Here is a 22,707-nt window from a genome sequence, read left to right on the forward strand (position 1 = left end):
TTTTGCATCATCCCCATATTAACCCCCTGCAAGTCAGCTTGCTAGGAGTGGATAAGAAATCTAATAAATAAATAAATAATTAAACTTTATTAGAGTTTGTGATTTAACAATACAAATTAAATACTATAAAATGGAATACAAAGGATCCATAGAAGGTAATAAGGCAAAGTCATAAATTTGATCTCAGTTCTTATTAGTAATGTAAAGCTGCAGTAAGACTTCAGCTAGAAATCTGTTTTGCAGGTTATACGTAGGGAAGGAAATAATATCATTTGTTTAGTTTCCTGTATTGTAAAGCTGCCCATGCAAAATGCTTGGAAGATAACACCAATACATGTCAATGAAATCCTGCCATATCTTCAGCAAGTATCAAAACTCTGGTGGCTCTCTGCCAAGCTCAAACAACTAAACTTCCCTGCAATCATGGGATGGGACTGTAGTCAAGCTTGCTGTTTCCTATTCGTATATTGCTTGCCTTTGCCATATACAGCTCAAGCCCACACCACTTGAAATAACAGGGAGGACGGAAAGGTGTATTGTGTGTAGAGCAATCCCTAAACACAGTCCTGTGAATTACCACTTCAGAGTGGCTTTTATGACACCATACAACTAAGAGATATTGAGGTATGAGAATTCTAACATCTAAAGAGAATACCCTGCTGATTACACACCATCCTTTGTTTGTCTTTTATCCTTCTTTGTTTTCTGAAAAAGAAATCATGAATTATAGGTGTCCAAGTGCCAATTTCATGGCCTTACTTTAATATACGTGTAGCTTCTGTTCTGGTTTTTATAAATGGCACTGGCAGGGAACATTTTGGCTGCAGGCCTTGACTCAGTTTCTGCCACAAAGCAACAGCCCCAGAAAGTTAAATCAGACACTGGTAAGTAAAATATGCAACAACTTAAAAAGACTGATTTAAATAAATGAAACAAAAAGTGGAGATCACTGTTTTTAAGTTTTCAAAAATCTAGGCAGTATTAAGATTTTTTCATAAAAGAACAATGTTGGAGGGCTAGCAAGTTAATCTTCCAAAATTCAATTATCAGACAAATATACCAAAATACTGACAACCACTGAAAGCTGTGATATGCAAACTAGCAACTCAACTTCTTTGATTTAAAGACTGGCATTCATTCCAATCCAGTGCTTTATCAGCTGGTGGGCAATGGCTTGATGTGGAGGAACAAAAAAAGCACTCTGGTTCCTTTTACTGAGAAATTCCACAACCTGCAACATACACAAAATGGCATCAGAACAAGTTAATACCCAGAAGATGTCTGCAGATTAACTGCCCATTAACTAAAGTGTTTTATGAAGATCAGTCAGTACCCAACTGTTTTAGGCAAGAAGTACAACAAGGCTAATCTTGCTTCATCAATTGAGTCCATTCCACTGCTTGGGCAAATAGAAGTTTACAACTTATGCAGTGCGCAATTACTGTACTGAACACTAATTAAATAGTAGCTTCATGTTTAATCATGCCCCTACATGACCACTACATTGTAAGAGCTCACACTTTTACTCTTTCCTGCTACTGCTGAGTTGATGGGCTATTTTGGCCCATCTCTTCATCCATAGACTAGATTCCTGATACTCTGTGAGAGGAAAAGACACGTATTCTTTATAGCTAAATATAGTTATATTTTTTACACTATCTTTTAAGACACAGGACGGCTTACAATAGGATCAAAACATATACAAGTATATACAAAAAGAAACATTTAAAATAAACACATGAAATCATAAGTATTAAAATAAGAATGAAACTAATTGTCTGTGGGGTGGGGTGGAACGCAGGAATCATAAAGATGAGTTGATTGGTGGATTCTGACAGGGAGGCCAGCAGATCATATGTTTTTAGGCCTCGCCATAGGCCAGGTGGTATAGCTCTATTTTACAAGCCCCTGTGGAACTGCTCTGTTGATTTGTGTGCCAAAATATTTCCTCAGAAAATATCAAAGCACATATTTTTCTACAATGTTCTCCTAGAAAATAAATAAATATTCTCAAATAAATGGGAAAAACAGGCTACAACAGCTGCTGGAATGCATTATTTCTTCTGCATCTCATTCAGAAATGATTGTTCTCTCTAGACTCTGCTGGCATACCTTCAGGAGCCAGCATGGTGTAGTGGTTACCGAGCAGTGGGCTTTAATCTAGATAAGTGGGTTTGATTCTCTGCTCTTTCTCCACATTCAGCCAGCTGGGTGACCTTGGGCTTACCACGGCACTGATAAAGCTGTTCTGACTGAGCAGTCATATCAGGGTGAGCTCTCTCAGCCTCACCTACCTCACAGGCTGTCTGTTGTGGGGAGAAAAGGGAAGGTGATTGTAGAAGAAGAAGAAGAAGAGTTGGTTCTTATATGCCGCTTTTCCCTACCCGAAGGAGGCTCAAAGCGGCTTACAGTCGCCTTCCCATTCCTCTCCCCACAACAGACACCCTGTGGGGTGGGTGAGGCTGAGAGAGCCCTGATATCACTGCCCGGTCAGAACAGTTTTATCAGTGCCGTGGGGAGCCCAAGGTCACCCAGCTGGCTGCATGTGGGGGAGCGCAGAATCGAACCCGGCATGCCAGATTAGAAGTCTGCACTCCTAACCACTACACCAAACTGGCTCTCCACTTGGAGACAACTTCGGACAGTGAAAAGCAGCGTATAAAAACCAATTCTTCTTCAACTTTGAGACTCCTTCTTGTAGTCAAAAGCAGGGTATAAAAACAGCTCTTCCCCTTCTTCTAGACCAGTGGCCCCCAACCTTTTTAAGGCTGGAGACCACTAGCAGGGGTGAAAGGGAGAGGGCAGCTCAGCGGCGCCACGCCCGTGCGGCAGCTCCGTGCAAGCACGCATGCACGGAGCTTTCATGCATGCGTATTTGTGCCACCGGGGACGCAAATGCGCATGCACGAAAGCTCCGCCAAGTGCGTTTGTGCCTGCTGGCATGCCAGCAGCCGCGCTTGCCTCCACGCAGCATGGCACTTGCCGGGCCTTGAGTTCGCAGCCCGCCACCAGGCTGCGGACCGGGGTTTGATGACCACTGTTCTAGACGACTACTATGATGTATTCTACTTCAATTAGTGTAAAACACAGCCCCTCACATACTTAGAAGATCAAGTTGCTATGCACACATAACACCAACCTTCATGCAGTTCTATTGATTTCTAATTACTTCAAAATTCAATTCAAGATGTTGAAGGGCTTTGAAAAAGTTCAGATCCATAATACTGGAGCCACATAGTTTAAGGGCTCTGAATCAATGCTTGTTCCAGCTCTGCTTCTCCCAGGTGGTCCTCTTTTCAATTCCCTTGCCCCACATGAGGTGCTATGCCTCTGAGCATTACTGAGCATTTTCCTCTCTTGCCCCTGACTTTTGGATTGCACTGTCAGGGGCGGTGTGGAAAGCATGGAAACTGCTAACCTTTTGAAAGACCTGAAAAACTGTTCTCCCCCACCCCTGGCAATTTTTCTCCTAGGGAGAAGTTTTAAGTTACATGATTTTACTTTCATTCCAGAAAAAATGGAAACAGATCTAAATAGTGGATAAATAACAACTGGAAAAAAGTGGGAGGCAGATACAGCTTTCTAAGAAGACAGGGGTGGCCTGGATGGCCCAGCTAGCCTGATCTAATCAGATCTTGGAAGAAGTTTTGGCCCTGGTTAGAATTTGGATGCAAGACCACCAAGGAAGTCCATGGCTGCTGGTGAATGTATAACCACCATGACCAGCCCATCACTAAGACTAACTCAAAACCCAAGACATGGAAAACTTTATACAAATGGGAGATTATAGAAGATGTTGCCTGTTAATTTTGCCTCTTGGTGGGAGATATTCTTCTAAAGTTGAGTCTGTGTGAGTGCCATGCCTACAGAAAAGCTACATACACTTCAGAAAGACAACTATTAAAAGTATGCAACTTACGGGCAAGATTTGAGCTCAATAATGGAACAACTGACTATACCGACTGTTTTAGCAACACATAATTTTCAATTGCTGTGTAATCACTGTACAATATGGAGTAGATAAGGACTCATTTGTCTGCCTGAAAAAAGTGCATCCATATTGCATGCTCTAACCAATACAGTCAGAGGGTAATCAATAAAGAAAGGAAATTAAATTGAACTTCACCTGTTCTCTACTGAACCAGCGGGCATCTTCTATTTCAATGTTGTCAACTTTAATTTCTGTAGACACTGCAGACGCTATGCACCCAATCATTAGAGAGGAGGGCATTGGCCACGGCTGACAAGAGACATAGCGAACGTGACCCACTTTAACTCCACTTTCCTCCTCTACCTCTCTCCGAACAGCATTTTCAATTGTCTCCCCTAATCAAAGAAAGAAAGCAGATAACTGACAAAGCTCCATACTTTCAAGTGACTCGAAAGCTTTGCAGTGCTCCTGAACAAGTATCCACAGGGAACTACAGACCAAAGCACACATGAGAAGTTGGGACAGTGTAACTCAAAGGTGATATTTCCAAGGTGAAAATGCATCTACAAAAACATCCATGTGTCAAGTTCAGTACGGATTTACGCTTTGATGGAATGCAGATTCACCACACATCCTTACAGTCTTTCACTGACCTCTGCAATTGTCTGAACCACTACAGAAAAAAAATATTCTCAAGTATTATTTCATCATAGAACCACCACCACCACCTTTATATCTGAATCTACTGGACAAAGCCTAGGAACTGTACACCAACAGCCCTCAAAAGCTATCACTTTGAAAGGGACGGTGAAATATCTTTTATAACAACTCAGTTTTCAAGATCTACTCTTAAGTATACAATAAGCAAATGACAAAATACACCCAACAAGATTTGAACTTGGACATCAAAAGGCAAAAGAGTTATTTTATTTTTAAATATCCTGGGTTAGAAGTATTAGAAATGGCACACTAGGAATGAAGGAAATCTCACCAGGCTCCACAAATCCAGCAAGGCAAGTATACATGCCTGGATGAAACCGTTTTTTTCTTCCCAAAAGACAGTGTTTACCATCTGGATGAATCACTTGCATTATCACTACCGGATCTGTAATATAGACAAAGTAAACAAATTCATATTTAAATAGTTTCAAAAGCACCAAAGTGCATAAACATACTCTCACTCTTCATTTTTCCTTCAAAGGCCTAAAATCCAATTCTCCAGAAGCCCTGTAGCTAGTAATCTAATTGCAGGTTCTTTTCCCCCAAATATTTATTCACCTGTTTTTATAACTGATGCCTGGTGGGTGTATACTTAAGTAACCCAAAAGTGAAATTCAGGAGATGAATTACCTGCAACTTCAGCAGGAGGTTATTTATTTATTTTATTTTTTTGGTAAAAGGACTGGAATAAATGACCTAGTTACACATCCCACAAAAAGCAGCAACGTAATCAGAAGGAATTCTTGCCTTCAGCGCCTTTCAGCCACAGATTAACAGGCCAGGAGAATATATTTCCAGACATAAATGCAGAATTTCAAGTACAATGAAAGGCAACTTCCCTAACTGCTATGTCACACCAGCAACTTTTCTAAGTCCTTTTTCTGCCTTTTCTTGCCTTTTCTGTTATCTTCTGTCTCCCTGGGGTGTCTTCTTTTTCTCAGTTGGACTTGCTTTTAATTTCTAAAGAAAAATAAACCTCTCTGCTCTTTTTTCTCTCTGGAGATTGACTGAAGACAGTAATCAACACTTCCTACCAGTCCTAGCCTGAATGAGGCACCTTGACTCAGTCAACACTTGTGGAGAAAAAAATGTATGAAGACAGGAAAACGTTGTGCAGCAGAAGTGCCAGTTCCAATAAGGTTGCTGCCATAGATACATTATTGCCCATGCACAGCTGTATCAATGCTGGCAAAACTAGATTGAATTCAAAGGTTCTATACATATATTACTGTGCAGGTACATGCATACATGTTGATTACTTGCCAAGGAAAAGTAATACCCCAGTTTTTCAGGATATGAAATTAAGACCACATAGGTTGTTTCTGTTTCCTCCTGCCCTCTAACTCTGTTTTAGCTATACTTCCTTCCTGTACATTTTTTTTTACATTTTATAACCCTGTTGTGTCAATTTTCCTTTCCCTTTTTTGGGGGCAGGATTTCCAGTCCTTCACCCAGGGAAAGTGCCTGTTAAAGAGTCCATGGGACTTTGGACGGGTTTCAGCTGCTGTTTCATAATCCACCAGTTTACCAATCCTCTCCTGCAGCCTCTTCTGCTGCTCGGAGCAAGCAAGAATTTAATTAAGCCTCCCAACTGGTAAGAAAGAAGGGTGGTGAATCAGGGCAGTGAGACGCAAGGTGGCTTCATCTTCTCTCGTTCCTCTGGACCTCAAGCACTATCTCTTGGGAGAATACTTGGCAACTGAGTTCCTTCATACAGTGATAGATCCCATACTTTCTGCAGTCTCCCCTTCCTGTTGGATTTTTGTCCTACAGTTTTCCCCTTTCTTGTCAAAATGACAGATATGACAATTCCATTAGGTAAATCCGGTTCAAAGACTCATGACCTGTATGTGCTGCAAGACATCCAGCAGGAGTGCCAGATCCTGCCGACTGCTCATTTTGTTAAGGAAATGTCACTAGAAAACACAACTGTCGTCTCAGCGCTCTTGTACATCTTATTCGGCTCAGCATGCTTTCCTTGGAGTAGCTGTCTGAAGATTTAAGAACCACTCACAACGGACTTCATCTAATTTTTCAGGAACCAGTAGATGACTCAAGAACAATAGCAAACAAATGGAAGAAGGGGGAGAAAGGCAGGCAAATGACACACTATGCTAAGATGCTGGGCAGCAAGGCAATGTGGAGGCGAACACACATGGAGCAGTTCTCTACAGCAGGGGTAGTCAACCTGTGGTCCTCCAGATGTCCATGGACTACAATCCCCAGGGGTTCATGGGAATTGTAGTCCATGGACATCTGGAGGACCACAGGCTGACTACCCCTGCTTTACAGCATTGTAAGATATGGTATTAATTGAACAGATAAAACACCAAAAATAGACTGTAAAGGAAGAAACAACACAGGAAATAAGGCTGCCTATTTGGAGTATTTTCAGGGGTAGGATTTTTATTCATTACTGTGAATACTGTCTTGTATTTCCACCTATGTCTATCACAATATGCACCAAAGGGTTTATGAAAACATTCTTTATTTAATTTTACACCTACCCACACAATACAAAAGGAAGCAATATAGTCATGTTATTAGATGGCAACTCCCCCTCTTTTGCCCTTCACAATGTGCTGACAGAACTGTAGAAAAAATTAAGTTAAGCAGCACAGTGAACCAAACTTTGGTTGTTTGTATTGCTAGAGGCTGTAGAAAGAACAACATATTTGCAATCCTCTTACCAACTCTCGGGTAGCATGTGTTGTGAACTCCTACATGGCTAGGGCAGTCTTCTTTTAGGCACTCTTTCCTATAGCCCCCATCTTCTAATTTAGTTGCACTGCCACATGTTGGGCAGAACTGATATCGGCTATCCCATGCTAAAACAGATCTTGCTTGAGCTACGATTCCTAAAAACAAACAAACAAAAACACCCACAGAGTAAACAATCAACAGACTTTAAAAAAATACATGCTCCAAACTCACCCTTTTGGTATATCAAGATAATCACAGTAAATCACACTATTAAAATGGGTACAGTTTATTATCTAGTCATTATATTTATGTCCCATCTCCCTTCCATTATGAATCTAAGGATTCTCCAGAACCTTTAGCAGGGTTCCCAAGAGGTCTCTTACCAAGGGGAAAATAACTAGATGCAGATCTGCTGAGACAAGCAAGGTGCCACATACCTTTGGACCACATCTATTCACGTAGATTTAACTAATTAAGATTAAGTAGTCTACTTAAGTAGATTAATGTTTTTAATACTAACTCGTACTGGTCAACTTTCTGTGTGTTACCTCTGATACTGCCTTCACGCATCACCTGGACTGTAGATAGTCCAATTCAGCCATTTTGTCTTTGGGAATAACTGATTTTCAAATGTATTTTCAACACCTTGAAAACTGCCACACTAGAGGTTCTGTAATTTGTAGTTCAATTACAGTATTTGCTGGCGTTTAAGACTACTTTCCCCCCCTGAAAAACATGCCTCCAAGTGGTGGGGTCGTCCTATACGCCGGGTGCACTTCATGTAACAAACTATATTCTGAGTGGAAATGTTGAGGGGTCGTCTTATACGCCCAGTCGTCTTATATGCCGGCAAATACAGTACATGTTATAAATGGACACAAAAATAACACAAGTCAGTCCTAACTTGACTTACTGTCAAAGGAGGAGAAAAAAGAATAAAATCAATAGGATTTATCTTTTGAATCCGGGATGGAGAACAAAGGAGAAACAACACATGGAAAGTACAATGTCTAATTTGTGGCATTCGGTTGTCATATGACAAGTTACAGAGGGGAACAAATGCAGTCTTCAACACAGTAATGAGAATTCCTACTGCTAAGCCCTGTATGTTTTCTGTATAGCAAACTGCACAATTGTATGTTATAAGTGGTAACTCAATATAAAAATCTAGCACGCAAAGCAGTCAATATGAACCATGCTGTAAGAGAACTTCAAACAAGTATCATACCTTTCTCTTCTGTCCTAAAACCACCCCCTCAAATTAGAAACACACGGGAACCTTACCAGCTTCATTTTCTGAGAATTGCAGCAATGTTGGCATTGGAGGATGAACAAAGTAACAGCCTTGCTGATTCTGCATAAATTCCTCAGCGGCAGTAGCATCTACACTGAGAGCGAACCAAGCAACTAGCCCATCATCCTCATCTGGACTTTTCTCATTCTGCGTTGGAAGGCTGCTGCCTTTCACCTGAGATTCTATTCCAAGTTCTACTCCAAGAAAGACCAAAGTAATGTTTTCAGTCTGTTCCAGGTATTTCTTTACATCCTTATAGCACAGCTTCCAAAGTTTGACTCTTGGATAACTGGAACTATCTTCAGAACCATCATATACAGCAAATGGTTTTAAGTTTGAAAAAAGAATGTACACAGTAGTTGCCTGCTTCTGTTTTAGGTTGAGCCAGTCAGAATCTAACCTCTTCTCACTCTTCCTATCAAGAAAGTTCCTGCAAAAATAGTTTTCATGCTCTCTGACTTCACCAGTTGGGAAAAAAGGCTCCAGCCCATCCTTTACGTTGACTAGTAAGTCACCTATATTCTTATAGCCCCAGAAGTTTGCAATATCCAGTGCAGTTTGGTTTGATTTATTGGTTGCAGACCTGTTGCACCTTTAAAAAAAAGGAGAGTGTTAAAAGGTCTACCATGTTAAGATGGACATTATTAATTCTACATATAAATAACAAACTTATGAGAACTGTGTGGAACGTTGGAAGCCGCTGATATATCCTAATGGTTTAACTTCTTTGTCCTTCCATCTCTCTCGATTACTCATGAGCCCTGTGCTTGTTTTATAGAATTGTACATTAGAACACAGTAAAATGAGGCAAAGGATCATGGAAACCAGTACTATCCACATTCTGTTAAAATAAAAGAACAAACGTACAGTTATGTGCTTAGGGCTGCAATCCTATGCACAATTACTAGGAAACAAATCTATCAAATTATGAAAAGCACTGGACTGTAAATATAGTTGACCTCATCCTGACTATAACTGTGGTTCTGATGTTTACAACATATACTATTATCCTCAGAAAAAAACTTCCTATTTTATGAACCTGTCACATTAAGCCACACTAACTCAGTAGATGGGTAGAATGTCTGCATATATATCCCTCATACCTCCATGCAAATATATCTCCATTAGCAGGGCAGGGAAAATCTTTGTCTGAAGACATTCTAACGAGCCACGTAACAAGAGGGAATGAATTTGAATTATCGGAACCATTTATCTGCCATGTTTTTCTTACCCCTTTTCAAGAAGAGCCTGCACAATTTCCAAGTGCCCATTCCTAGCTGCATACATCAAGGCTGTCCAGCCATTCTCAGCAGCTTCATTGATAAGGGATGGGAAATGACTGAGCAATGCTGTAAGCCTGACCTTGTCTCCGACAGCAGCAAAATTGTGAAGCTCAGAAATCAAATGCTGTTTTGGATTCTTTTGAATATCTGCCATTATCTGTTTGGTTAAAAATATAACAGAAAGTTTAAAAAATGGGTCAAAGTACTTTGTGTTGCCTTATCAAATAAATGCAAAGAATAGAATACGGTAACTAAAAAGATGTAATTGAAAAGGCTCTGGGCTCCAAACGATTAAGCAAAACTGTGGAAAAACGATGTGTCTTTTTCCCTCAGAGGCAAAGCTTTCCAGTAAGTGAAATTTTGGTTATCATGAGTCCCCCCCCCTCTCCCACTCTTTGTAGGCCCAAAAGACAACAGGAGACTTGCTGAGGGAGAAGAGAAGAAACACAGAAAACCAGAGCATTTTCTAATACACATTGTATAAAACAGATCCAAGCGGGTAGCTGTATTGGTCTGGAGCAGCAGAACAAATGTATTGTCCAGTGGTCCCTTTAATAACAACAAAGTCGTATTCAAGGTATGAGCTTTTGTGTGCATGCACACTTCCTCAGATATACAATGTATAAAGCAGTAAGACTGAATAATTGCCGTTTGTGTGTGTGTGTGTGTGTGGAAATGGTGGTAACATGAAAGTCCATTTTACCGCGCTAAAATTGTTTAAAATGTCATGCTCTTAACAAAACTCTTTTTCATATAGACTTTCCTGCCTGGAACTTCTGACTCTCTGGATGTCTGCTTCCATGAAGCTTTGATTGGGGAACTGCTAAATCTTTGATATGCCTACCATTGGGGAGTCCATGTTCATTTTAAACCATTGTGGGTAGAGTTCCAAATTATCCACAATGCCAGAGACTTCTTTCAAAATACCTTTTTTACTAGTTGCAGCATGAAAAGGGGTGGAACCGTGTCATGTCCGAAATCCAGCATCCACCCAGACATACACTGGGTACAGATTTTTATACAGTCACAGTAACACACCCAAATTAGGTTATTGTCTAATTAACCACTATGTTTGATAAAGGCGTCCAATCAGCTCAAGGCCTGAGCTTATCTTTTTAGTCTTTTCCATTTTCAGACACGTCTTCTGTCTGGGCCAGCTTTCAGGGACTTTCCCCCTGCATCAGGCAAGCTGCCAAGGCACCTAGCAGATATCATAGTCTGTACAAAGTTCACTCTCTATTTTTTTAATAGCAGGATGCTTTAGAAGAGGGAAAATCCATGATGGTCAATCCATTAACCTGAAGAAGGGAGCTTTGATGCTTTTTGATATCTCAGGTGCTCCTGGCTGTTCAGACCAACATGGCCACCGACTTAAACTTGAGTCAGCCCCAAGATTCCAATGCAAAAATAAAACAGTAATCTCATTTTATATCACCACTTTAGGCTTTGTTTGTTCCAAGCATATTTCTAGTTGTTAATATAAGACGACAATGTTGTTAAAGACTAATGAAAAAAGAAGTTTCAAAAAACACCTTGAATTTTTTTTAAAGTTAAATTACATGTATAACTATTGACTGAAAAACAAAACAAAAATGTTCTACTTTAACCAAATGTTATATATTTTTAATAGTACATAATAGTACATATCAAATGGGTCTTTAAAAACTATTATACTGCAACTGTTGGAGTTGAGTTCAAAGTGCCCGGAGAATAATTGAGCCCCCCCCCCTCCCCATCCTAGTAGCCTAACAGATTTGTATCTGAGGGAGTGTCCATAAACACAAGTATTATTCCTTGCATAAACTTTGTTCAGCTTAAATGTGCTACTGGACTCAAACTCTATTCAAAGGTTTTAGGTACAATATCCTATTATAGCAATAGAGGCAATCAGCCTACTGTGGTGTCAGCAAGAATGCTTAAAATTGTCAGTGTAGGCTTGATGGAATGCCAATAGAAATAAAGTGGGAAACCAGAAAGCCATTAATCCTCAATCCTATACAAGCTTTCTAGAGAGTAAGTCGCTCTGAGCTTAGAATCATGCTGTAAAGAGACCACTACCACACAGTGGAATGTTAGAACCAAAAAGTGACACCTTCCATACACTTTTAATGAAAGACATCGAGGGCATAGTACAAGTGATTTCAAACATAATCAAAACAAAAATCCTGATGTATAATACTGATTAAAAGCCAATAAACAGTGTCATTAAAAGGTTTGCAGTGAATTTCTACTATGGATAGAAAAATATTTCAAACGAGACAGCTGAATTACGGTTTGTTCCTTTCTTGTTAGAGTCAATTTGCTCCAAGCTTTCAACTCTCCTTAAACAGTCTCATATTAGTATTGTACATTCTATTCTAGTGACACTCTGGATATGATTTGCATAGGACTATCAATGAACCTTGTATTACTTTCCAAGTTTCAGAATTTAGCATCATCAATTATTACTGCATCTATTAGCAAAGCAGGTAATCAATACCAGTTATGAAAGCTGCAAATTCAGGCCTCTCACTGATAAAATATGTGCCTTATGCATATTTGGGCTTCTCAGATATGCAGCAAAAAGTTTTTAAAAATCCCCCTCCCCTAAAAAAAAAACTGGCTTGAAAAGTACTTAAAACGTAATACCATAAAGGAAGGGGAATCAAGAAGATGGTTAACCTTCCCAAGATATCACCACTGGGGCATCAGCAGCTCCATTATACTCCCTCCTTCTCCCTATAAGTTTTATTGTTGATTTCCAATTCCAGGGTTATATTTATCTTTCCTTCCCACCCACACATTACTTCATTCCCTCCTCCTCACGCTTGTAGAACAGGAAATGTCACTTGTTTCCATACAGTACTGCTTATTCTATACAACAGGTACCACAATGTTGAGGGGTCTGAAAGGCATATTTCAAGCATAATCTCTTGACAACCATTTGCTTTAAGGGGACTTTCACTTTTATATGAAGCCATGGCTCTATGTCAGAGCACACATTTGACTGCATGAGGCCCTGCTTCACTCCCTAGTACCTCAAGTTAAAAGGTCACAGGAAAAGCTTGGTCTGCTCAAGTTCATGGACAGCCAACAAAAATGAAGTAGCTGGACTAATGGTCCAACTTTGTATATGCCAAATTTGTATGATCACGTTACTGCCAAGAAAAAATGTTCTGTAACAAATAAACTTTTATTCCCCTTGCAGGAGTTGTTGTAATTGAAGATCCTTCATCAGTAATTGGGTACCTTTCTGGGGCTCACTTTAAGAGCTTTTATCTGTCAAGACTCAAGATGCAGAAATAAAAGAGGGAAAGACTCTGTTTGGTGGCAGGTTCAATATACCTGTCCTTACAGCATTCAAAAACCACTAAACGAAGAACTAGCAAGCTATCATTTACCTATATAAAGTACTGATCACCCTGCCAACTCAGAATATAAGCACACGAAAGAATAAACTGCGGCTCCTTCTGGGGCATCTTCTACTTCTCCCACTCCGACACCTTCCTTTTTTGCAACTGGCTTATCTATCCTCCTTTTCGGTGGCATCTCTCTATAAAAAATGCCCATGAATCATGCTCCAGTTTACAGCAAGAATCAGGGCATTGCACCCCAGCATTAGTTTCTGATTGCCATATAAGTAATATGAATATCAACATACATTGTCTAGAATGTACATTCAATATAAATGTACATTTATACTGAATGTACATTCTAGACAATGTATGTTGATATTCCTTCTTTTCTCCCGAGCGAACAATGTTCTACAAGCACACAGAAAGAACAGAAAAGTAGCTTGAAAATGCATCTCTATTCCTAGATCCTAAGCATGCTTCCGCCACCCCCCCCCCCCCGTCAGTCCCAAGGATTTCATGGAATTACTTCCAGGTAAGATTAAGCTTATATGCAGCACCCTTGGCAGCACTTGTCAGCTTTCAGCTCTTGATCATGACAAGTCACAGCAAAGACCGTCCCAATCATGGGCAGAGCGCACCGCATCTACAGGTCGAGTCAGGATTCTCACATCCTTCTGACTGGCGGGTCTCTTGTCAGCCAGAGCTTTGTGTGGTGCAGGTGCCTCTGACAGTCAGAACAGGAGCTTTCGGGAGCAAAGGCGCCTCCACGGAGACTCGGGAGCTTTAATCAAGAGAGGTGACGGGGGAGGCCAGAACCGGCAAGAAGCCCGCGGGGGTTGCTAAACCCCAAAGCAGCCCTCCGGGCACCTTGCCTACGAAGCCTCGGCCCGCCCAGCTCTGGGACGCGAGATTCTAAGCCCAGGCAGTAACGCTTCCTTCCGGAGTCACGCTGTCACCTTTGCCTACCCATGTGTTGCAGAAAGGCATCATGGGAATTGTAGTTTCCTCGCCGGATCGCGCTAACCCTTGGACGTTGGGTGGTTCTGAACACTGCTATCAGGCAACACGAGTTCTGGGGTTATTGCTCGTTCCTTTTCCTTTTGGTTCCCCCACCTTCAGCCATTCAGGCCTTATTTAAAGGATGAGCCCCAAGCCATTCGAACAGGGCGGCGCCCCAAATCTGCAATCTCGTGGCCATTTGCCGAGGGCAGGGACGGCTCACGGCATGCATTTGCCCAGCACCTCCCCCCTGTGAGGCTCCTCTCTCTCTCTCTCTGCCAGTGCTACGTTGCCAGCTTGGCCAAACTTCCAGAGGAGGAAAGGCTGGCCAGGGCCGAAGACTGGGCTTTCTTTCTGGCCCTACTCTGGATGGTGAAAGGAAGGATGAAGCTAGGATGCCTTCAAATAGTAGCGAGGTTAGGATGGCCAGCTCTGGCTTGGGAAATAGCTGATGATTTGAGGGCAGGCCCCAAGAAAGGCAGAATTTGGGGAAGGAAAGGTGCTGAGAAACATCTGAAACATTCTTCAGGCTTTGAGAAATGCTGGGAAGTGATGTCGGCAAGCCACATGCGCCCAGAAGTCACATGGCACCAGAAGTGACATCGCCAGTGCACTCCTACAGCAAAGGAAGTCACATACATCAGCATCTTGGGTGATACTGCATAAGTCAGTTTGGGTTGTTAAAAACATGAACAAATACACTGCATTTATGTTAATCCTATGCACTTATATAAATCCTGTGCACTGTGAGTTGCAGTTTTCCAGAATTGGTCTGTGCAGGTTTTTTGTTAGGAGGATTTAACAGTTTATTTATTTATTTATTTATCATACTTATATACCGCCCTCCCCGGAGGCTCAGTTAAGAAAGTCACAATGTATTTTGGTGCAATATGTGAACTGAGACAACGCTATGGATTTTTTTGATCTAACAGAATAGATTTAAATTTAAGTGGCTTTGGAGGTAGTCACGGAGGTAGGTGGAAAGAGTGTTATATGTGATCATATGACAACCCTCCATATGGCTCATAGCATCTTGAGATACTTTGTTACATAGACAAATAAAAGATTGGAGAAAGGTCACAAATTTTCTCCAACACAGACATATAATTTAATTCTAAAATCAGGGGATTTTTTTGGAGTGGGGAGAAGGTTGTTGTTGTTGTTGTTGTTGTTAGGTGCAAAGTCATGTCTGACTCATCGCGACCCCATGGACAATGATCCTCCAGGCCTTCCTGTCCTCTACCATTCCCCGGAGTCCATTTAAGTTTGCACCTACTGCTTCAGTGACTCCATCCAGCCACCTCATTCTCTGTCGCCCCCTTCTTCTTTTGTCCTCGATCGCTCCCAGCATTAGGCTCCTCTCCAGGGAGTCCTTCCTTCTCATGAGGTGGCCAAAGTATTTGAGTTTCATCTTCAGGATCTGGCCTTCTAAGGAGCAGTCAGGGCTGATCTCCTCTAGGACTGGCCGGTTTGTTCGCCTTGCAGTCCAAGGGACTCTCAAGAGTTTTCTCCAGCACCAGAGTTCAAAAGCCTAAATTCTTTGACGCTCGGCCTTCCTTATGGTCCAACTTTCACAGCCATACATTGCAACTGGTAATACCATAGCCTTGACTAAATGCACTTTTGTTGGCAGGGTGATGTCTCTGCTTTTTAGGATGCAGTCTAGATTTGCCATAGCTTTCCTCCCCAGGAGCAAGTGTTTTTTAATTCTTTGCTGCAGTCCCCATCTGCAATGATCTTGGAGCCCAGGAAAATAAAATCTGTCACTACCTCCATTTCTTCCCCATCTATTTGCCAGGAATTGAGAGGGCCGGATGCCATGATCTTCGTTTTCTTGATGTTGAGTTTCAAGCCAACTTTTGCACTCTCCTTCTTCACCCGCATCAACAGGCTCTTTAGTTCCTCTTCACTTTCTGCTATTAGAGTGGTATCATCTGCATATCTGAGGTTGTTGATATTTCTCCCTGCAATCTTGATCCCAATTTGTGACTCCTCTAATCCCGCCTTTCTCATGATATGCTCCGCATACAAGTTAAATAGGCAAGGCAACGATATACAGCCTTGTTGAACTCCTTTCCTAATTTTGAACCAATCAGTGATTCCATGTTCCGTTCTCACTGTTGCTTCTTGACCTGTATATAAGTATCTCAAGAGACAAATAAGATGCTCTGGTATTCCCATCTCTTTAAGAACTTGCCACAATTTGTTGTACTCCACACAATCAAAAGCTTTAGCATAGTCAGTGAAGCAGAAGTAGATGTTCTTCTGGAACTCCCTAGCTTTCTCCATGATCCAGTGTATGTTGGCAATTTGATCTCTAGTTCCTCTGCCTCTTCGAAATCCTGCGTGTACTTCTGGAAGTTCTCGGTCCACATATTGCTGGAGCCTAGCTTGTAAAATTTTGAGCATAACTTTGCTAGCATGAGAAATGAGTGCAATGGTGCGGTAGTTTGAACATTCTTTGGCATTGCCCTTCTTTGGGATTGGAATGTAAACTGACCTTTCCAATCCTGTGGCCATTGTTGAGTTTTCCAAATTTGCTGGCATATTGAGTGTAGCACTTTTACTGCATCGTCTTTTAAGATTTTGAATAGTTCAACTGGAACGCTGTCACCACCACTAGCTTTATTGTTGCTCAAACTTCCTAAGGCCCATTTGACTTCACATTCCAGGATGTCTGGCTCCAGGTCAGTAACTACCCCATTGTGGTTATCAGGGATGTTAAGCTCACTCTTGTATAGTTCTTCTGTATAATTTTGCCATCTTTTTAAAATCTCTTCTGCTTCTGTGAGGTCCCTACCATTTTGGTCCCTTATCATACCTATCTTTGCATGAAACATTCTCTTCATATCTCTAATTTTCTTGGAGAAGGTAGGAGAAGGGGAGAAGGTAGAATATCTTATTTAGAAAGGTAAGAGTGCCATTCACTAATAGCAGATTTCTGTGGTAACAAATGGAATTATGAAATATTATCCCACGGGACAACTGTTTGTGTTTTTCCCTGGTCATCTTTTTATACATAGCTGAAGGCACTTTTTTGTCTCCTAGCATTTGGGGATCAATGACAGAATCATCCTGATGTTTTCTGTAGGTGTTTTTTTTACAAACATTTGTATTTGTTTAACTGGATTTTCTTTATTTGTAGAAACTGGCTTTATTTGTATTTTCAAGTTGGCAAGCTTCACCTTCTTGAAAGGGGGTCTATAAATATTATTAATAAATAATAGATCCATTTCAGTAGCAAACAGAAATCACCCAAGTGTTACATGGTCTTCATTCATAATCTTCTTCAAAAACTCACAGCAGAGTCAACTGAACTTAGGATGTTACTGTCAGCATAGTAGGTCAAGTTTTCTTTATAGTCTGCTCACTGAAAATGGAGCAAAGTAAAAATGATGGGTATATGGAAGGAGTATGTTGCTGATGGTAACTGGTTTATGTTTTTTCTACAATGCATTATAATGGACTTACATATTAATACTTTGGCTTCCCCTCAGAGTTGCCAAAGTTGTATAAATCCTGACAGACAATATAAAAGTTTGCCATTCCTGCATTTTGGCAGAAATCCACCCAGATTTTTATATCAGGTTTGCCCCATCTCCCTTTTTCATTAGGAGAAAAGCTGGTTGGGTCTCACCCAACATATTAAGTACAGGTAAGCAATTAAAAATAACATTTATTTTAAATATAGTTGCAAACTATATATGTTCACATGGGAGTAAGTCACATGAACATAATGTCTTTTACTTCTGAGTAAACATACCCATGCTCAGGCTGGATGTCTCATATATGTATTGCAAGTGATACTTTAAATTCTATCATATTCTCAAAGAGTCTGATATCTCCTGACCATTCAAAAACTGAAACTGTCTGCTGGTTGAATTACCATTTTCTAAGCCATCCACTTGGATTCTAAAATTACTTTTTATGGTTTTGGGGGAAGAAGGTGAAACTGTTTTAGAGTGGTAAGGGTGCCAGTCACTAGATACAGAATCTATTCTTAACTCTGCTTAGGTTGGTGGTGTTTCATAGCTAACAACTGTAGAGAATAAATACATAATATTATGACATTAATCTAAATGCAGCATGAATTTCAATGAGAAAGGGTGACTATAAATAATGTAACCAATGTAATCAATGTAATGTTAATGTAGTAAATGTGCTTCCCTCTTGAAGCCTGATCTGGTCACTGGTCTATAATTGTTAACCCAGTGTAGGATTGAATCCCTGTTCTCTCTGCCCTGCCCTCAGCACTGCTATTCCAATTGTCAAACACAAAAGCCCTCTGTATGACACAAGAATGCCACATAAGGGAATTTTTTTTGGTGGAGGGTGACATGCAGAATAGATAAAGCTGTCGCCATGCTCTGATCTTAATGGTTGTTAAAAGAATGCCTCTATGCCTGTGTGAGGTGTTCTGGAGAAAAGATAAAAAAGGGATGTTTTATGTGGAAAACCACAGGCGAGTGGAGCACAGTTTTCAGACCTATAGGATGCCTGTTGGATAGAGGGTGCATCCCCTCCCCTGCTACCTTTGCTGCCTCCCTCTCCTAAAATAATCTTCCATCACCTTGTTCTGCCCCTTCTCTGATAATCTTTCCCCCCTTTTTCTCTCAACTCCCCCTTCCTTTTCAATCTTTCCTCCTATTTCTCCCCTTATCCTTCCTTGACAGTATTACCTGTCTCCATTTCTCTCCCCTCTCTCTTAATCTCCCCTGATTTTTCTTCTTCTGCCTTCTTGACAATTTACTCTCCCTCTCTCTCCCCTACCCTTCTCAGTTAGTACTCCCCCTCTTTCTCTTCTCCTCCCCTCCTGACCTTAACTTCTTCAGCTGCAGTCTGACCAATTAGAATGTGTGAGTGTGTTTTAAAAGGACAGCTGAACCAGCAACTACAGAGGCATGCAAGGAAGTGCCTTCTCACCCCCATCTTAGAGCTGCCAGCTCAGTTGTCCTTTGAAAACTTTCTTCTGGCTTCTAATCAGTCAGACCATGGGGAGAAGTGGCACAGGCGCTGGGAGGAAATGGAAAGTCCTCCTTGCCCCCTACCCTCCACCTCCAGTGCTGCTTCTGAAGTCTGATGGATAAGAAGGCAGGAGAAAGTTTTTAAAGGACCACTGAACCAGCAACTATAGAGGCAGGATGAGAAGGAGCCCCTTCCCCCACTCACACTTTTCTGAAGTATCTGAGAGCCACCCTAGTGTAGTGGTTAGAGAGCGGTGGACTCTAATCTGCAGAACCTGGTTTGATTCCCCATTCCTCCACATGCAGCCTGCTGGGTGAAGGCGAGTCACAATTCTCTTAAAGCTGTTCTCAGCACAGTTCTGTTAGGGCTCTCTCAGCCCATCTACCACACATGGTGTTGTATGGAGAAGAAAGGAATGGTGATTGTAAGCTGCTTTGGGATTCCATCAGATAGTGAGAAGTGAAGTACAAAAAACAGCTCTTCTTCTCCCCCCCCCCCCACAGCAAGGGTGGGTCTCCTAGCTGTCTGCTGACTTCTTCCCAAAAGGTGAGGGTGGGGCTCTCTCCTTTTCTCAGTGGCAGGGCTTTCAGGAGCCATGGTAGCGGTGAGAGCTCTTCAGAAAAGTGCTCTGCGTGTGCACAGAAAATGTTTTTGAGGGGGAGATTTAACCTCTCCACCAATGTTTGGAGGAAATTCTCTTTTCACTCAATATGGGCCTGATCCGTGGATTTAGATATTTACAGAGGTGCCCACTCTTGAGAAAAAGATGTATAGATGACTATATAGATGGACTATATAGATGTATAGATGAGTCAATCATGGACCTTGGTCCTGTGAAGAACAAGATTTTGGGCTGGAGAGAAATGGCCGAGACTTGGCCCGTTTTCTGGGTAGACTATGTGCAGTACTGCTGATGGAGAAGCATTGTTTGCAGATTTAATGGAAAACTGGAACGGGGTGATTAAAAACATTCTACAGGAACTTTGTTATTAATACAATATTTAGTGAGGGCACAGGGCAAATATCTCCAAATATGTTGACTGGTCCTTACTAAAAAAAGCAACAACCTCTGTTCACAAAATAAAGTGAAGGTAGGTGAGGTATAGCTTTCCCAGCCGGCTACTGATCCTTCCCTTCCATGTGCCAGAGGCTTCTCTCCTATGACCTAAAACTGTCACATAGAAAGTACCAATACCCAGAATATCTGATAGTGCATGTCGCTAGTCCTGACATGAACAATGGCTGTCGTCTTCTATTGATCCTGCTATCCTAAGAACATTTTCCTGTTAATAAGGCCTACTGAATTATCATAAGATTCTGAGTAGACCTACTTAGGATTGCTCTTTCAGTGCTTGAATAGCTGTGGTAGAAATCTCAGTGTTTGAACATGAGACCATTCGGGGTGATTATGCTGAAGCAGAAGTATGAGCCAAGTTTTGGCATGGTGGGCCACAGGGTAGGCATTAGGAGGCAGCAGATTGTACTTTACACTTTGTGGTTCCAGTGGCCAATGCTTTTTATCCAATAAAAATTTGAGATGACTTTCCACTTTGTAAACTTGGGTTGTTTAACTTTTTCTAAATGCACGTGAATCATCCCTGTTGGTGATTCTGACATGATCGTTCTGCTTAATCACCTGTGAAAGTAGCAGAAGGCAGAGATGAACACATTAGCAGCTGTTGGGGGAGAATATATAAGGATGGCTGGTGTTGAAAATGACTTTACAAAATCAATGTTGATGAAAATGATGACCCTATTCCTTACAGGCTGGGTAACTTTTCTGTTTAAATTGCTCAGCTTGAAATGGCCCTGGTTCCAACACCAGATGGCAGTGCTAGCAAAGCTAGTGGGAACAGTTTTATACATATGCAACACTGGTCAGATTGGGAAATGAGAGAAATTTTTGATCAGGCAAAGATCTGTTGTTGCAAATTAAGCATAAAATGTGCAATACTTTGCAGATTATCTTAGTAGGTACTAGCTATAGAAGCTGTTTCAAGAGATGATCAGAGCTGTTAATGCATATACACATATTTTTAAAGTCTTTTTCCCCCAAACCATTTTCAATTGCATTTCTGTCCCTGGAATAGCTACAGCTAAAATGTGCCATTTGCTTATTATAACGTCTAATAGTACATTTGATGCTGGAGTGCCTGCCAGAGGGGTAGAGGGCTAGGGGGCCCACCATACCACAGGCTCTGGTTTCTGAATACTTATAGAACTCCCCCTGTATGCAGAAAGTTATTAATTTGTATCTTTTTTTTGAAAGCCCATGTAGTCAAGATGTTCCTTTTGTGGAGTTTTTTTGGGGGGTGGTGGTATTGCTTTTTGATTGTTGCCAACAAGTTCAGTCTCCTTTATATCCCTTTCCCTCTCATTTCACCAGACAAGAACTCCTAAGAGCCAGTTTGGTGTAGAGAGCCAGTTTGGTGTAGTGGTTAGGAGTGTGGACTTCTAATCTGGCATGCCAGGTTCGAATCTGCGCTCCCCCACATGCAACCAGCTGGGTGACCTTGGGCTCGCCACAGCACTGATAAAAGTGTTCTGACCGAGCAGGACTATCAGGGCTCTCTCAGCCTCACCCACCCCACAGGGTGTCTGTTGTGGGGAGAGGAATGGGAAGGCGACTGTAAGCCGTTTTGAGCCTCCTTTGGGTAGGGAAAAGCGGCATATAAGAACCAACTCTTCTTCTTCTAATGAATGCATCCTCTAGTAACAATACAGCCATTGATTGTTACCCTAGGAGTGGGGAGGCCAATGGTGGAAGAACCTGCTTTCTTGCCCTGCCTGGAACCATGTGGCTATTGTTTGTCCTTGAACTGATAGCCCTCACACTCAAAGCCCAGAGAGAGAGAGAGAGAATCCTTTTCTGCCTGGCCAATCTGGAAATGAGACAAAGACTCTTTGAAACAACTTGTTTTAATATTATTTTTGGAAAGCAGAATAAGAGGGGCACAGAAAGCCAACACACCCCACTTTTCCTAGAGAGGAAACATTTCTTGTTATCCTACCTTAAAAACAGGAATGTATGTAAATCCACTATGTTCCTCTGAAATGTATTTTTAGCCCGCTGATTTTCTTTTTTAAACCCCCCCCATATGAATCCCCATGTGGCTGTTGTGCTTCTGGATGATGCCACAGCCTGGTGAGTCTGTAAACTTGCATACTACAAAGAAGCCCTGATTATCATTAAGTTTGTAGGAGCTTCTGCAAATAAAAACACTAAGAAATGATGATAATAAATAACAGGTTGCTGCTGCCAAATGTTAGACTGTGAAGCAGTGAATATGAAACTCAGGTAGGGCAGCTGTTCCTTAAGAGAGCTTCTTCTACTGTTTATAGTCATGATTTCAAGTGCAGCTGGAACATTATTGCCTTTTATATTGAAGATCCTGAGCTGTAATTGTAAGAATCCAAATTCCACCTGATCAGATGGATGTTTTGAATAGGCATCCCTTGCTTGACATGCTGGGTCTG

At 41.4% G+C, this 22,707-nt stretch overlaps 1 protein-coding gene across 5 annotated transcripts; it reads right to left on the reverse strand.

The window, feature by feature from the left end:
- Positions 1-68: 68 nt before the first annotated feature.
- On the reverse strand, positions 69-14,196 carry NUDT12 (nudix hydrolase 12). 5 transcript variants are annotated; one of them, XM_077347729.1, is made up of 7 exons: positions 13,793-14,196; positions 9,880-10,088; positions 8,639-9,240; positions 7,342-7,509; positions 4,923-5,036; positions 4,127-4,326; positions 69-1,231 (listed from the first exon to the last, which is right to left on the reverse strand). In XM_077347729.1, exons 2-7 carry the CDS (start codon positions 10,083-10,085, stop codon positions 1,121-1,123), a joined length of 1,401 nt encoding a protein of 466 aa, XP_077203844.1. In that variant the 5' UTR covers positions 10,086-10,088; positions 13,793-14,196; the 3' UTR covers positions 69-1,120. The 5 variants fall into 5 exon arrangements, with proteins under 5 accessions (XP_077203844.1, XP_077203845.1, XP_077203846.1 ...); XM_077347730.1 differs by having other exon boundaries at positions 13,935-14,195; XM_077347731.1 differs by having other exon boundaries at positions 13,905-14,195.
- Between the last annotated feature and the right edge of the window lie 8,511 nt (positions 14,197-22,707).

The sequence above is a fragment of the Paroedura picta genome, chromosome 7, assembly GCF_049243985.1.
Source record: "Paroedura picta isolate Pp20150507F chromosome 7, Ppicta_v3.0, whole genome shotgun sequence".
Taxonomy (NCBI): domain Eukaryota; kingdom Metazoa; phylum Chordata; class Lepidosauria; order Squamata; family Gekkonidae; genus Paroedura; species Paroedura picta.